This window comes from Juglans microcarpa x Juglans regia, chromosome 2S, assembly GCF_004785595.1.
Source record: "Juglans microcarpa x Juglans regia isolate MS1-56 chromosome 2S, Jm3101_v1.0, whole genome shotgun sequence".
In the NCBI taxonomy this organism is placed as follows: Eukaryota; Viridiplantae; Streptophyta; class Magnoliopsida; order Fagales; family Juglandaceae; genus Juglans; species Juglans microcarpa x Juglans regia.
In genome coordinates this window covers 7,975,858-7,990,410 of record NC_054597.1, presented here as the reverse complement: position 1 = coordinate 7,990,410, position 14,553 = coordinate 7,975,858, and the positions used below count along the sequence as shown (strand labels likewise).

The window sequence follows — 14,553 nt, the reverse complement described above, 5'->3', positions numbered from 1 at the left end:
TCGGTACCAGTACCGTTTCGTGTACAGTTTCGAGATAGTCGATATATGAATAAATTATATATATAAATATATATAAATTATATTTCAAAATAATAATCTATATATAAATAAATTATATATAAATACATATATATAAATTATAAATAGTCTAGTCTGAATTGGGGATAAAAAAATGAGCTTGTAGTGTGAAAAAATGAAAAAAAAAATTAAGACCGAAATATCGACCGGTACAGGCCGGTACACAGGCCGAGATATTGGCCGGTACGGCCAGTATTTGGGCCGATACAAAATATATATAATACATGTACCGGCCCAATGGCCGGTACGGCAAATACCGGCCAGTACGGTACGGTATTAATAACAGTGGAGCTAACCCCAACGGGGTCCTGCTCCGCACCCCTCGTATATTTAATATAAAAAATTATATTTTTTAATATTTATATAAATAATTTATATAAATATATTGTTTATAGATATATACAATTTGTTAAAAACTTGAAGTTGAATTCAAGTTAATGGATTATCTTGACCTCCTAGGTCAACTTTTATATAGGAAACCAAGGTAATACAATAGTCATACAAGGGAGTTCTTGCTTCTGATGTGTCGTATCCACCTGCACTCATGAAAATCCCATCTGCTGAAGATAGCACCCAACAGAAGAAACCAAAAGGTAGGTTTTATATTCAAAGTGACCTTTCGCACATTCATTACAAAATGATTTTTATACAACCATAGTTTCTAAGGAAAAGAATGAGGAGAGTTTGATTACAAAGAATTAACCTGCAGTTTCAGGTTCAACACTCATCATTGCACATTTAGCTAATGTTAAGACTAAAACCAATTACTGTGGGTGTAGATATAAAAGAATCAACAGAACATTTAACAAGCATGGCAAAGAGAACAATAAACCACTAATATGATCCCCATTCAAGCATGAATTATCTTGATTCCTTGTAGCTCAGTAATCAGAGGCCGTTAACATCAATATATCTTTATCAACGTTTTCTCTAGGATCATGCACGACTCGATGATAATCATACATTAATATCTGAGCGCTTTGATCTGGCATTACGGCTGATCTCTTGAGAGCCAGTCAGGGAAAATCTTGGGAGGCTGTAACTTTCAGAAACCGAAACTGGCTGCTGGGGATAAAGTGTGGGAGGTGGTGTGAGATTGCGTTGTGCTGGAAGGGGAGGGAGCACGTTATATTTATAAGGGTCGCCAACTAAACTGCAAACAATAAAGATGGTGGTCAGTAAAGCTGCAAATGGGGTGAAAGAAAACAAAATAAAAGTATAAAGACATCCAATGATAACTCATGACGAGATTATCTAACACAGACACACGACCTCAAATTGTGTCACCAAAACACAACTGAAATTTCTTGCAAACACCATTGATAGCCACCCACAGTGAAAAAAATTCAAAGATCTTGCCCTCTCCCATCTTGTTAGTAATTAAACAGACATGATAAAATAAACTGCAAAACAAATTAGTATGTAGAGCCAAGATATTACTCACAGTCAAATTCTAAAAAATCCTAACTTCTTCATTTTTAAGCAAGTATGTAACCACAAGATGATAACAATAATGAAGATTGCCATTGTTTAAAAAACTTGGTCACAAGCAAACCAGAAATCATGAGTGTTGAGCGGAAAGTACCCTATATTCTTGTAAGGCTGATCCTCATCACTCAAATTTTCATCTAGACGACGTGAGGCTCTCTGAACAGGAGATATAGACCACGGAGTTGTTGCAGGTAGGTCATCTGAGAAGTATCTTCTTCTGATTAGCTGAAAAACAAGGGATTCCAAGAAAGTTTGATGATGTCCCAAACAGAAGGGAAAGGAAAAATGAACTTGGGGGAAGGGGGAAAGGGGGAAAGGGGAAGGAAAAATACAAAAGAACAAGAATACAGACCGTACGAAAAAATTTCACCACAGCTTCCTTGTCATATCTCGCTTCTTTAGCAGCCTGCATATGCCCGAAACATCCGACATGACATACAAATACTATCACAAAAGATATAATACAAGTCAACAGCTATTCTATTTAACATCCATTCCCAATATAGATAATTATCATTGCATCAAATACTACTCTTTAAGTTTTAGTATATCCTCTACCTTCCCTTGATGCAAAGGTTTACAGAATTAACTGACTATTACATCTTAACCAATTCCAAATCTGCAAAGTTTGTTCTCAGAATAGAACCCAACCAAGTGGTCGTATTCTTTCAAAACTTTGACCCAACTAAGTGTTCCGTGCAGAAACGGACTTATTTTTCATAAATTTATCCAACATGTCTTCCTAAATTGTAAGATGAAAATAAAAATTAACTCCAAAAAAAAAAAACCAATATATATTTTTTCTATCAGTAAAGAAAGAAAAAACAAAAACAATATATTTGCATGGCATCATCTGGTAAAATCCTCAAAATGATATTATGCATTAAAAAAATTACAAAACGCAACCCCTAGGAACAGGAAAACAAAACCAACATGCAGATAATGTATAAGTACAGTGAGCCCAGGACGTGATATTTTTCATGGGCTATAATGAACAGGTCTCTCAAAATTTCCAATATATGTATAGCCATGTGTAAAAATCTCTTACTAAATTGGTAGGGAAATTGCTAAAAATAGAAAGAGTGGTGCTACACGTCTGCACAAATTTTATACGAACCGAGTGACAGTCCCATTTTTTATCAGTTTTTTTTTTTTTTTTTTTTAATTTGAATTTCAAATTTTGAATTTTAAAATTTTCACAATTTTCATTAACTGACGCATCAACACGCATGGTTATGCAAGTAAAATTGTAAGTATAGATAGCATTTTCCAAATAGAAACTTGCATCGATGAACAGGAGGAAGAGCTGGAAACGAGAATATGCGTTCATAAGAAATCGACATACAGGAAGTCTTAAAGTTTCAGCCAGCAGAACCTCTCGATAGACTCAATACCCAACAAAACAATTAAGCTATAACAAATAACAGTTCCTCTGCAAGTGAAGACCTTAAAAGTCTTCAAGAAACATAAAATCCTAGTCAAATTTTCACAAAACAGGAAAATAATTTTGAAAGGCTTGAGTCTCTTCTGGAAGGACAAATTTCTACACAAGTACTTAACCCACATCTGAGGTCATAAATATTTTTCATGACCTCACTTATGTGGCCCATGTTGAAACCACTAAGATGGCATTAGCCAGCAAGAAACCTCCCAGGTTGATTATGAAATTCTCCTGATGTACAAACTGCTGAAGCATCCCATTCCATTAAGTACGGTGTCTAGTCAACTCACCAAAATTCTACAACAGAGATCCAACATAAGCAAGTTTCTGAAACACAGAAAGTGCATCTCTCTGCTTCACTGTATTTAATTTTCCCATTTTGCAATTGATTTCAGTTACTAAAATGAATGCAAAAGAGAAACAATGGTGGTTTCAAGTCCACTCGAGCGAGAGGTAAATAAATCCTAAGTATAGGAGATTCAAGGTGTTAGACGGAAAGAGGGAACAGACCATATAAACAAACACATGAAAATTAAACATTTAATTGTCTTTTAATAGCGATTGAACATATGAGTTGGTTGAATAGCAAGAACAAAACAGATTCATTCATATGTTATTTAAGTCACAACTAAGCAATTCATTTTCCATGGGGCATTTCTGCAATGACAGAACTGTTCTTTTTTTCTTTTTCTTTTTCTTTTTTGTTAGTGAGTGCAGGAGAGACTTTCTTATACCAACCAACAATGATCCAATTGAAAGGTTAAGTCCAAATTCTTACTGCAAGAAGGCTTCCATTACCGGGAAAACTTTCCATCAGTGGAAGGTCCTCACTGGATGGAAGTAAACCCTGCTTCTCAACCCACTGACGAGCAACATCAACAAGATTGCCACTGCTTCCTCTTGTACCCTCCTTTGCAGCAATATCAGCTTTATTACCAATAACAATATATGGTACAGGTAAGCCAAATGGACCTCCAGATCCTAGGGGAGCTGAAAATGTCCCATTTGCAGCAATCTCAGCTGCCCATTTCTGCAAGCTTGTTTTCGTCCTTCTCTGGGAGAGATCGTGAACAAAAATAATGCCTGCACTCAAAGTTCAACCCAGATTCATAATTAGAGATCATAGAATGGCCCTGTTTATGATACACACTGAGGCACCATTAGTTTTAGTTGGAAATAAAAATTAGGAAACGAATGTTTGTTTGATGAGTGTAGCACTATATAAGAGTAGGCGGCCAGCTGGGCGGGCCACCATATCCGGCTCACCCAGCCCATCCATCCGCACCCACTTAGTACTGGGTGGCCAATCCTCCCAGTATTAATGGGCAGGTGGGCAGACAGCTATACTAGGGGGGTTAAGGTAGGATACCCACCCACCCGGTAGCAGTATATAAAGCAAAAAAACCCTAAAACTTTACTCTTCTTCTTCAGCCGCCTCTTCTCCTCTTCTTCTTTTCTTCTTCATCCCCTTTCTCTTCTCCATCCCCTCCCCCTCCCGCTTTCCCCCAGTGAGGGGGGGGGGGGGGGGGGGGGCGCAGGTAGGATACCCACCCACCCGGTAGCGGCTATAAAGCAAAAAAACCCTAAAACCCACCCGGTAGGTTTACTCCTCCTCCTCCTCTTCTTCTTCTTTTTAATTCGGCCACGTCGTGGCCGTGAGTATGCTTGGCAACCCACGCCTGCGGATGGTGAGCTTGAGAATCTGCCTACCCGGCAACCAAACAAGGCCACCCGCATATGCGGGATGAGGAGGAGACTGGTGGGAAAAGGGGACCCCCGCCCAACCGGATGGTGAGCTTGAGAATCCGCCTACCCGGCAGCCAAACAGGGCCACCCGCATATGCGGGACAGGGACGAGACTAGTGGGAAAAAGGGGACCCCTGCCCAGATGGGGGGGTGGGTGGTGAGATGCCTGGTTGCCAGCCTGCATAGGGCGGGTAGCAAGCCTACTTATGAGAAGAGACATGTGAGACAACAAGAATTGTACTCCCTGTAAAAAATTTTATTCGTCATCTTTGAATTACACGATAATTACTACTTTTTTTATTGGTACAATAATTACTATTTATATTACTGTTATAACATTTTCTTCTGTGTGGCAAAACTTAGCCTCCCAAGAAACTATTAATTAGTTTTACCCTAGATGCCCATGCATCGGAAACTTAGGGGACAGTTCCAACTCACCCATGGTTCTCATTCTTGGTTTTCATTGCCAGAAAGTCCAATATGGGATCACTATAAGAGATCATCACTACGTTTAACTTGCATGGGAATTACATTTGAGATTACTTTTCTTTTAAAGGCTTTTTTTAATCTTCTTTAAATTCAACCTAGGCGTTCTTTCTTTCTTTATATATATATATATATATATAAGATAGCTATTTTAATGAGCAAATATGCGCTATCTTAGTGCACAAGCATATACAATAGATAACACGTGTTCTTTTGGAACCCTTCTTTTAATTCATAAGACTTGAGTCATTCGACATACACAATTATCATTCTGGAGAATAATATATTTATGGAAGGAAGAAAAATTGGCACTCACCATTAATTTGGGAATAGAAAAGCGACCGACAGTCTTTGTAACGATCATGTCCTGACACATCCCAAAGTTCGACAAAGAAATCTCTCTCGGCATCACCTTTTATGCTACTTGAAGAGCTACCAGCATTTCCGTAAGTAGTGTGCTGGATAAAAGAATAAGTAATTACTTGATGCAATCTTAAACTTCGGAGTATCTTTGAAAATCCTTGTAGGATAAAAGAATATTATGTTTTACCTTCACACCAACGGTACACCCAATTGTTTGAGGAGGGCGAACAACAGAAGAACCTTTGATAATCAGATGAACAAGAGACGTTTTCCCAACACCTACCAAAAGATTAAAAATTGAAGATAAGTATCTAAAGTGTAAGAGATATAGCAAATAAGTTAAGGCTAAAGACTTTTACAGACATAATAAAGCAACATTCATTTCGTGAAAGCAGATTGCGTCTTCATTCACTATCCTCCAAGATATCTAGATATGCTATCACAAATTTTAATATACTCCATCTTGACGGAGAGCCTAGAAGCATTTGACACAAAACCTCCAAGATGAAATAGATACCGATAAAGCACACCCCTCATGCATGGAAGCTTGCTATGCTAGAAGTGTCCCAGAAAAATAAACGAAATAATAAGCATGGCAGTGAAATTCAAGACTTGAATTCTTTTCTTTATTTTTTTAAAGCTTTCCGGCTTAATTAGAGTTAAGTCTCATTATGTTATAATGCATTCAAAGATTAAGAGCCCCTCCAAATTCTTCCAGTTTGACCACCTAGACAAGAGTTGATTATCACAGAGAGAGGGTGGAAAGGGGAGAGTACATTATTGTTGGGACCAAAGATAGTGCAATGGCTTGGAGGAGCAATGGAGGAATGCTTGAATGGGGAAAAGAAGGATTTTTATATGGCAACTAGGGAAGGATATTGCAGTTTTATAGCACATATGTGCTCAAATAGTTGAGGGCAATATATGGTGTTGGCAGAGTATTGTGAGGGAGGAAGAAGGAGTTTTTTGTTGGTAACTAATGGTGAAGGAGGGAGGGAATGGAGGAGACTGAGGGAGGCTCTGTTGGATTATGCACTGGAAGGGAGAACCAGGGGTGGGTTGCATGGAGGAACTCGGTCATACAAGGATGCCCTTGTGCAGTCGGTGCCGCTTCATGCGCAAGGAGGTGTAGATGGTGGTGTGAGGTTTAAGGACAGAAAGCTACATCGAGCCCCTCTGTTTGTATGTAATGTGGGCTATGACAGGGAGTTTGTCAACAAGGATGAAGGAGATGTGTAGCATGCTCTGATGGACAAGCAGGGTCAATTGAGGCAACTGCAGAAGAAAATAGATGAGGTGCTGAGGAGTGTTGGGACTAAAAAGGAAAAAGAAGGGTGAGAGTATAAGGGAAAGGAGCCAATTGTTGTTGAAAGGCTTTATGAGGCCCATAGGAAGAGTCATAAGCCTTCTAAGGCCTATGGTAACACATCGGAAGCAAGGGTTGGGCCTCAATACTATTGGCCTTAGCCTAAAACCCATTACCGCAAGAAGGTTAGCCCTAGGGCTCCTTCTAGCAGCGGGAGCACAGCTCGCCCACTAGCCACCACGTCGTCGGTGGAGGTACAGCCAGCAGCGACACAAAATCTGCCGGCGATGTCAGTGGCAGTCTCCAATGACGGCCAGCAGTTGCTAATTTTGCAGAAAAGACCGGCGAACCCATAATGGCTTCCCCGACACCATCGGGGGGTGTTGGTGGTGGTCTGAAGGTGCCAACAGCGACACATAAGATGCCGACGACGACAGTGGTGGCCTTCGATGAAGGTCAGCAGGTGTTGAAGGGGTAGAAAATGATCGGCGAGCCCATAACGGCATCCCTGACACCATTAGAGGGGCAGAAAAAGCAGATAAACACAGTGGGTAAAGGCCCCACTTGTGCGAACTCACCCGCACAGTCTTCTGGTGAATCTGAGATGGATGAAGAGGATGGGGTGGGCTTGGATGGCTTATCATCCCGATAGTGAGCAAGCCTCTATTTTTAATGCATAACATTCTAGGAGTCTTGCCCAGGCACTAAGTGGACAGCTTGGGCTAGAGGATATTTCATTGGTGGAAGAGACCCAAGGTATGCCGATGGATTGCAAATTTGCAAGGGAGGTGATCCAGTCCCTCTGAGTTACATTTTTTTTTTAATAAGTAAAAATATTGTATATATCAAAAGGAGAAACCAAGTACACTGAATGTATACAAGAAAAACACCTTGCCCAAAATGACCCAACAAGCCCCTAATGAGTCCCTCTGAGTTACATGCTACCAGTTCATTATAATGTCTCAGATTGGGCATTTCATAAGGTAAAAGAACTACAAAAATGCGTGGGGTTGGAGTGTGAAGGCTATGAGGATCAATTTATGGCTTTGCTTACAGCCATTAAGGTGGGGCACCAAAGTGACAAAAAAGTTGGATAAAAAAAAACAGCGTGTGCTAAAAAGATTGACTTGGTATATGAATTCTGAGGGTAGCTCCAGCAGGGGCAAGTCAAAAGGGAAGGGGCTAGACTTCCCTCAATGAAACCCAAAATAGCATTGTGGAATGTTCACGAACTCAATGAGGCTAATAAGCGTCTTCAAGTAAGAAACTTTGCTTCGTGAGTGGAAGGTGGATATTGCTTTTTACAAGAGACGAAGATGAAAACAATTGATGGAAAAATTGTGCAGAGTTTATGGAGTTGTGTTCATGTGGATTGGGTGTATATGGCCTCTATTGGGGCTTCAGGAGGTGTATTGCTGATGTGGGATAGACAGGTGGTAGAGAAAATAAAGGATTTTATAGGGTTATACTCGGTGGCATGCTCTTTCAAGAGTGTATCAGATAACTTTTTGTGGGCTTTTGCAGGTGTCTATAGTCCAAACTTAGATAACAACAGAAGATTATTGTGGGAAGAATTAACTGGAGTATATAGCTGGTAGGATCTCCCTTGGTGTATTGGGGGAGACTTTAATGTTATAAGATTTCCAAGTGAGTGTTCGGAGAATCAAAGAGTAAGGCCAACAATGATAGAGTTTTCGGAGTGCATCATTGATTTGAACTTTGTGAATTTGCCTCTAGCAAGGGGTTCAGCCACGTGGTCTAATAATCAGACTTGGTCTCGTTCGGATCGTTTCTTAATATCACCAAAATGGGAAAGTCACTTTCCAGATGTATGGCAAAAACGAATGTCTCGTCTTTGCTTGGATCATTGGCCTATCATGCTTGCTTGTGGTGGTCTCCAAAGAAAGCAAAGGTATTTCAAATTTGAAAACATATGGCTGAAATCAAAAGGCTTTGTAGAGAGGGTGAGACAATGGTGGTCCTCGTATCAGTTTCAGATTACCCCTAGCTTCATCCTAGCGGGTATATTGAAGGCGCTAAAAAAGATCTGAAGCTTTGGAATATGCGTAAAAAAAGATCTGAAGCTTTAGAATATGCAGACTTTTGGAGATATAGGGGAGTGCAAGAAAAGCAAGGTGATGGAGATTCAGGAGTTCGAGAGATTACAAGAGACGGGGCCTCTTACACAGGACGAGCTAGCACAAATGACAATGTTGGCTATGGACCTTGAAAGGATTATATTATTAGAAGAGACGTCATGGCGTCAAAAATCGAGAGCCTTGTGGTTAAGAGAAGGAGATCGAAGTACCAAGTACTTCCATAGAATTGCGAACCCCCATTTAGAGAAACAACAACATGAAGATGCTGAAAATTGACGATGTTGAATGCAAGGAAGAGCAAGTTATCCACAATCATGTAGTAGGTTTCTTTGAGCAGCTCCTAACCGAGTAGGAGGGATGGCGACCTACCCTTAATGGCCTTGCCTTTGACGCCATTGAGGCGAATGATGTATCTCAGATGGAGAGGGGCTTTGAGGAGGTGGAGGTTTACAATGTAGTGAGGAAAATGGTTAAAGAGAAGGCATCGGGGCCTGATGGTTTCTCTATGGGCTTCTTTTAAACTTGTTGCGAAGTGATAAAAGAAGATCTTATGCGGGTTTTTCAGGAGCTATTCTCAATGGGAAAATTTGAGAAAAGCTTTAACACCAGCTTTCTTGCATTGATACCAAATAAGGTGGGGGGCCATGGAGGTTAAGGAGTTTCGGCCCATAAGCTTAGTGAATGGCGTTTGTAAAATAATTTCCAAAGTGCTAGCGAACCGTCTAAGCGAGGTTTTAAGGAAGATCATTACAAAACCCCAAAATACTTTTGTAAAAGGGAGACAGATTCTTGATGTGGTTCTTATTATCAACAAATGCATGGATAGTAGATTATTGAATTGGTATGCCCCAGATTTGACATGTCTCTTGGTAGAAAGAACATGAAACTCAGAATTATGGGTGTATTCAATACTCCCAAATAAAAGGGGGAATTGGTCTATGGTCTATTCACTAACAAATAAATAGGAATTTATAGTTGTTCTTTGGAAGATCTATCTCTTGTCTGGTACTGCACGGTTCTACTCTGCAAGAACTCCCAACACCGTTGATGAAACAATCCAATAACTCACAATTATAACAGTTTCTTATATGATTTCTAGTAGAATCGGGAAACATTAAGCACAAGCAAAATACGTAGATACACCCCTGGAAGTTTCAAGGGAATGGTACTAACATGTAGTAATAATAAGACCTAGTCTTTTTTTTGTAACAAAATTAACTAATATAATCTTTTCCGTGAATTGAAGCCTAGACGCAAGGATTTACAGCATTTTCATTTTAGAGAACAGAACCGAGGTATCCAGATTAATATTATCAATTAGAATAATTTATGGTTTAGAATACTTTATAGTTGTCTCGATTGGACCAATAAAATGAATGGCACAACAGGGATCATTTGCAAGCTAGACATGGAAAAGGCGTATGATCACGTTAACTGGGATTTCCTTCTTTACCTTATTGGGAGGTGTGGCTTTGGGTAGAGGTGGTGGTCGTGGATCCGTTGGTGCATATCAACAGCGAAATTCTCAGTGTTGATAAATGGCAATCCAGCTGTTTTTTTTTATAGAACACGAGGCCTAAGACAAGGAGATCTGTTGTCGCCATTGTTGTTTGTTATTGTGATGGAGGCGCTTAGTAGGATGATCTTGGCATTGGCTAATAATGGTTTTTCGATCGAAACCCCGGAGAGGGGAACCATTAACATATCTCATTCATTATTTGCAGATGATACACTTATCTTTTGTGAGGCTGATCAAAATCAGATTCAAGCACTGAAGGCCTTGCTCCTTTGTTTTGAAGCAGCATCCAGGTTGAAAGTGAACTTCGACAAATCAGAGATGGTGCCTATTGGAGGTGTTCTGACTCTACGACAGTTGGTCAACACGTTAGGGTGTAAGATAGCCTCACTTCCTATGACTTACCTAGACCTTCCATTGGGGGCTCCTTCTAGAGCGTCTTCTTTATGGGACACAGTGGTTGAGAAAGTAGAGCGGAGACTGACGAGATGGAAAATGATGTATTTGTCAAAAGGTGACAGGATTACGTTGATTAAAAGTACTTTATCTAACCTACCAACTTATTTTTTATCCTTGTTTTCTATACCTGCAAGTGTGGCAGATCGAATTGAGAAACTCCAACGTATTTTCTTGTGGAGTGGAGTGGAGTGGAGTGGAGTGAGGGAGGAGTTCAAGTTTCACCTAGTCAAGTGGGAGACGGTATGCCGCCCCATTTCTAATGGTGGTTTGGGCATCAGAAGTATGAGGATCTTTAATCGGGTGTTATTTGGCAGGAAAAAAAAAAAAAAAAAAGAAGATATCATAAGGAACCAGAAGCTCTGTGGAAATTGGTGATTGAGAGCAAATATGGAGGTTTATTGGGAGGGGGGACGGTGCTCTAAAGAAGTAAGAGGGGCGTATGGAGTGAGTTTGTGGAAACACATTCGAAGAGGATGGAAGGTCTTGACTAGACACACTAGACTGCTTCTAGGTGAGGGCTTAAGGATTAAATTCTAGTAGAGCGGCATAAGACTGGGAAATGAGCAGCTTTGCGGATTTTTACAGCCTTTTGTACTCTATAAAACCAAGCATTTGGCAGGAAGAGTTAATTTGGCAGGAAGATTTTTAGAGCTCTCGGTTCGCTCTTTTTATAAGGCTCTCACACAAGAACCCAAAACTCATTTTCTGTGGAGAAGGCTTTGAAGACATAAGGCGCCTCCCAAAGTAGCTTTTTTTGTGTGGAAAACCTTGTTGGGGAAGATTCTCACAACCGACAACTTGAGAAAATGAAGGGTAATCATTGTAGATTGGTGTTGTATGTGTAGAGAAGGGGAAGTGTCTATAAACCATCTCCTACTACATTATGAGACCGCTCGGGTATTATGGAATGAGGTGTTCAGTAGATTAGACTTATCTTGGGTCATACCGGAGACAATGGTAGCAATGTTGGCCAGCTGGACAAATCTAAGAGGCATGCAACAGATTAAAGTTGTCTGGAAGATAATCCCTAAATGCATTATGTGATGTCTATGGTAGGAACATAGTGATAGGACATTTGAAGACAAGGAGAGATCGCAAGAGGAGCTGAAAGATTTATTCTTTAGAACACTTTGTACTTGGGCCATTGCTGTTGACTTCAATGACATGGACCTACATGATTTTCTTGTCTATAATGTGCCTACGTAGCTTAGGGCATGCCTTTGCTTTTACTATTTAGAACTCTGTATATGGTTCTGCCTATTCTTTGATCAATAAAATTTGTTTACTTATAAAAGATAAAAAAAAATAAAAAATAAAAAAGAAGAAGAAGAAGAGAGAGATAGAGTTGATTAGTGTTGCATGTGAAAGAAGAGGGATCACCTTCAACTCCATTGCAAGATGGATAGTGCTTTATGGAGTATTTTTTCAGCCGGATTGGTTTGGCTTGGGTCACGTCCAGAAGGATAGCAGACCTTGGAGAGGGCTAGGTGGTAACCCACAAATTGCAGCAGTGTGAAAAATGGTTCCTACTTGCCTCATATGGTATATTTGGAGGAAATGAATGATAGAAGTTTTGAGGATTGTGAATGGATAATGGAAGAGCACAAGACTTTATTTTTCAATAATCTCTTCCTCTAGATAGCTTCCATAGATTTTAATGGGCTTAATTTTCATATTTTCCTGTATCTTTCTCTCTTTCTAGATAAGTGTCTCTCCTGTTTACTTACTGTATACTTTGATTTCAGTTTTTGCCTTTTTTACTGAAATTTGTATTACTTATTAAAAACATCCAAGATCACCTAAATCCCCATGGAAAAACTCTCATTTAGATCACAATTACATAAAATTAACTCAGAGATGAGCACTGTCTAGTACAACTTAGTTCCATAAACCAACATATGTGCTCATAACTTCATACACATACAAAAGCCCAAAAAAATCAATCTCTACATTCAGACCATTTCAACTTTCAATTCTGTTATTGAAACTGCTCCAGCAAGATATCTATCATATCAATGCCAATGAGCTCTAGCTCAAATGACACCGCATCCCTGTGAGAATAGGACAGTGAGTGAAATTGAAAGTTCAAGACCCACAGAATGCTCTATAACTTACCGATATGGGAAAACAAATTCACAGAGGCACAGAAACCTCCCATCAAATTTTATGATTGAAACAGCAGCCACATACAGTTGTAGTTTGCAGTAAGAAAATCACGACATATTATACCATTTCTTAAAGAAGATGATTAAAGTTTAATATCAATTCAAGTTGCACTTCTTGTTCCAAAGCTCATCAATTGAAATAAACCAAATAAGCGTGCACATAAAAAAAAAGCACGCCGTCACCTTTTTACCCTAATATTTTAAGCAGAATTTAAGTATCAGTAGCCATGTTCCCTATATCGGGTTAACGCATAAGGAAATCATTATACATCCAACATCCCAACGCATAACCATAAGCATAGAAGCGTGAACAAAGCAAATAAATACCAGAACCAATAATAATTGCAAGAACCAGCATGGCGTTACAGAACAGCGATGAAAGAAGATAACAGATTCATAACGAAAAAATAACAAGCACCTGAGTCGCCAACAACAAGTACTCGAACCTGCCCACAAGGCGGTCCACCGTTTTGCTCTTTGTTGTCCCTCTCACGGTCCCTCCAAAACATGTTTTCACCCGAAACTTTAAACCGAACTCGCCTCCAAACAAAGACCCACCAATTTACTTCCTCGCGTATTCACCAATCCAAGTCGAACGAAAGAAACCCAAAAACCGTGAAAAGCGAGAGTCTCTCGATATGGATACCCCGGATTTCAATCTCAAATCCATATTAGATGAGAAATAGGCTAAGATCTAAGCCGCAATTACATAATCTATTACAAAACATCTGCTATGAGAACCGATACAATTACTCGCGATGCTCAACAAGAAAAACACTGGAAAGCACAACAGATCTGGCTTGAAATCTTAATCCTGGAGTGGGTGTGTATTGAAGCAAGCTTAGGCTACAAAAATCGCCAAAAATAAGAATTGGGTCTCTTCGAATGCAAGTTTAAGCTCAAAAACCGCAAATATAAGAAGCGGGTCTTGCTCAAAACTGAATCAACTGATGGTGGAGTTCAGTATTCAGTAGCATCAGACATTAAACAAGATCTGAGGGATATTGAATCAAGAAATGGCTTTACTTCTGTTTGTTCAACTGTTCTAAATGAAATCAAACGGTACGTAAAATTGTTTGGATCGGTAAGGTCCGTGAGGAGTAGGGGCTCCAAATCGAACGCGGGTTCCGGTCATTCCGGAGCAAGAGCTTGAAGGGAAAAGGTCTGCTCCCCCATTGGTGCGTGTCGTTCAATTCTCTTAAAAAGAGGTTTTTGTATTTTACCCTCAAAAATATATTATTAAAACTGACTTTTTTTATTTTATTTAATAACTTTTACAATCTATCATTACCAACTTATACATATTTTTTTATATCATTCAAATATTATTTTTATTTATTTTAAATATTTTTTTTTAATTATCAATAAATTTATAATATCTTCTCACATACAATACCATATAA

At 39.4% G+C, this 14,553-nt stretch overlaps 1 protein-coding gene across 1 annotated transcript; it reads right to left on the bottom strand.

Moving 5' to 3' along the window:
* Positions 1-672: 672 nt before the first annotated feature.
* LOC121252064 (small GTPase LIP1) lies at positions 673-14,331 on the bottom strand. The gene is made up of 7 exons (XM_041151531.1): positions 13,569-14,331; positions 5,793-5,884; positions 5,559-5,700; positions 3,789-4,093; positions 1,922-1,975; positions 1,664-1,794; positions 673-1,231 (listed from the first exon to the last, which is right to left on the bottom strand). The coding sequence occupies exons 1-7, from the start codon at positions 13,657-13,659 to the stop codon at positions 1,036-1,038; spliced, it is 1,011 nt and encodes a 336-aa protein (XP_041007465.1). The 5' UTR covers positions 13,660-14,331; the 3' UTR covers positions 673-1,035.
* Between the last annotated feature and the right edge of the window lie 222 nt (positions 14,332-14,553).

Excerpts from the sequence above, each read along its gene's own strand:
- LOC121252064 (XM_041151531.1), bottom strand. The coding sequence starts at position 13,659 with ATGTTTTGGAGGGACCGTGAGAGGGACAACAAAGAGCAAAACGGTGGA. Across the intron at positions 5,885-13,568 it reads ACTTGTTGTTGGCGACTCAG|GTGTTGGGAAAACGTCTCTT; the intron begins GTGCTTGTTATT and ends ATCTTTTGGTAG. Across the intron at positions 1,976-3,788 it reads GTAATGGAAGCCTTCTTGCA|GCTGCTAAAGAAGCGAGATA; the intron begins GTAAGAATTTGG and ends GGGCATATGCAG.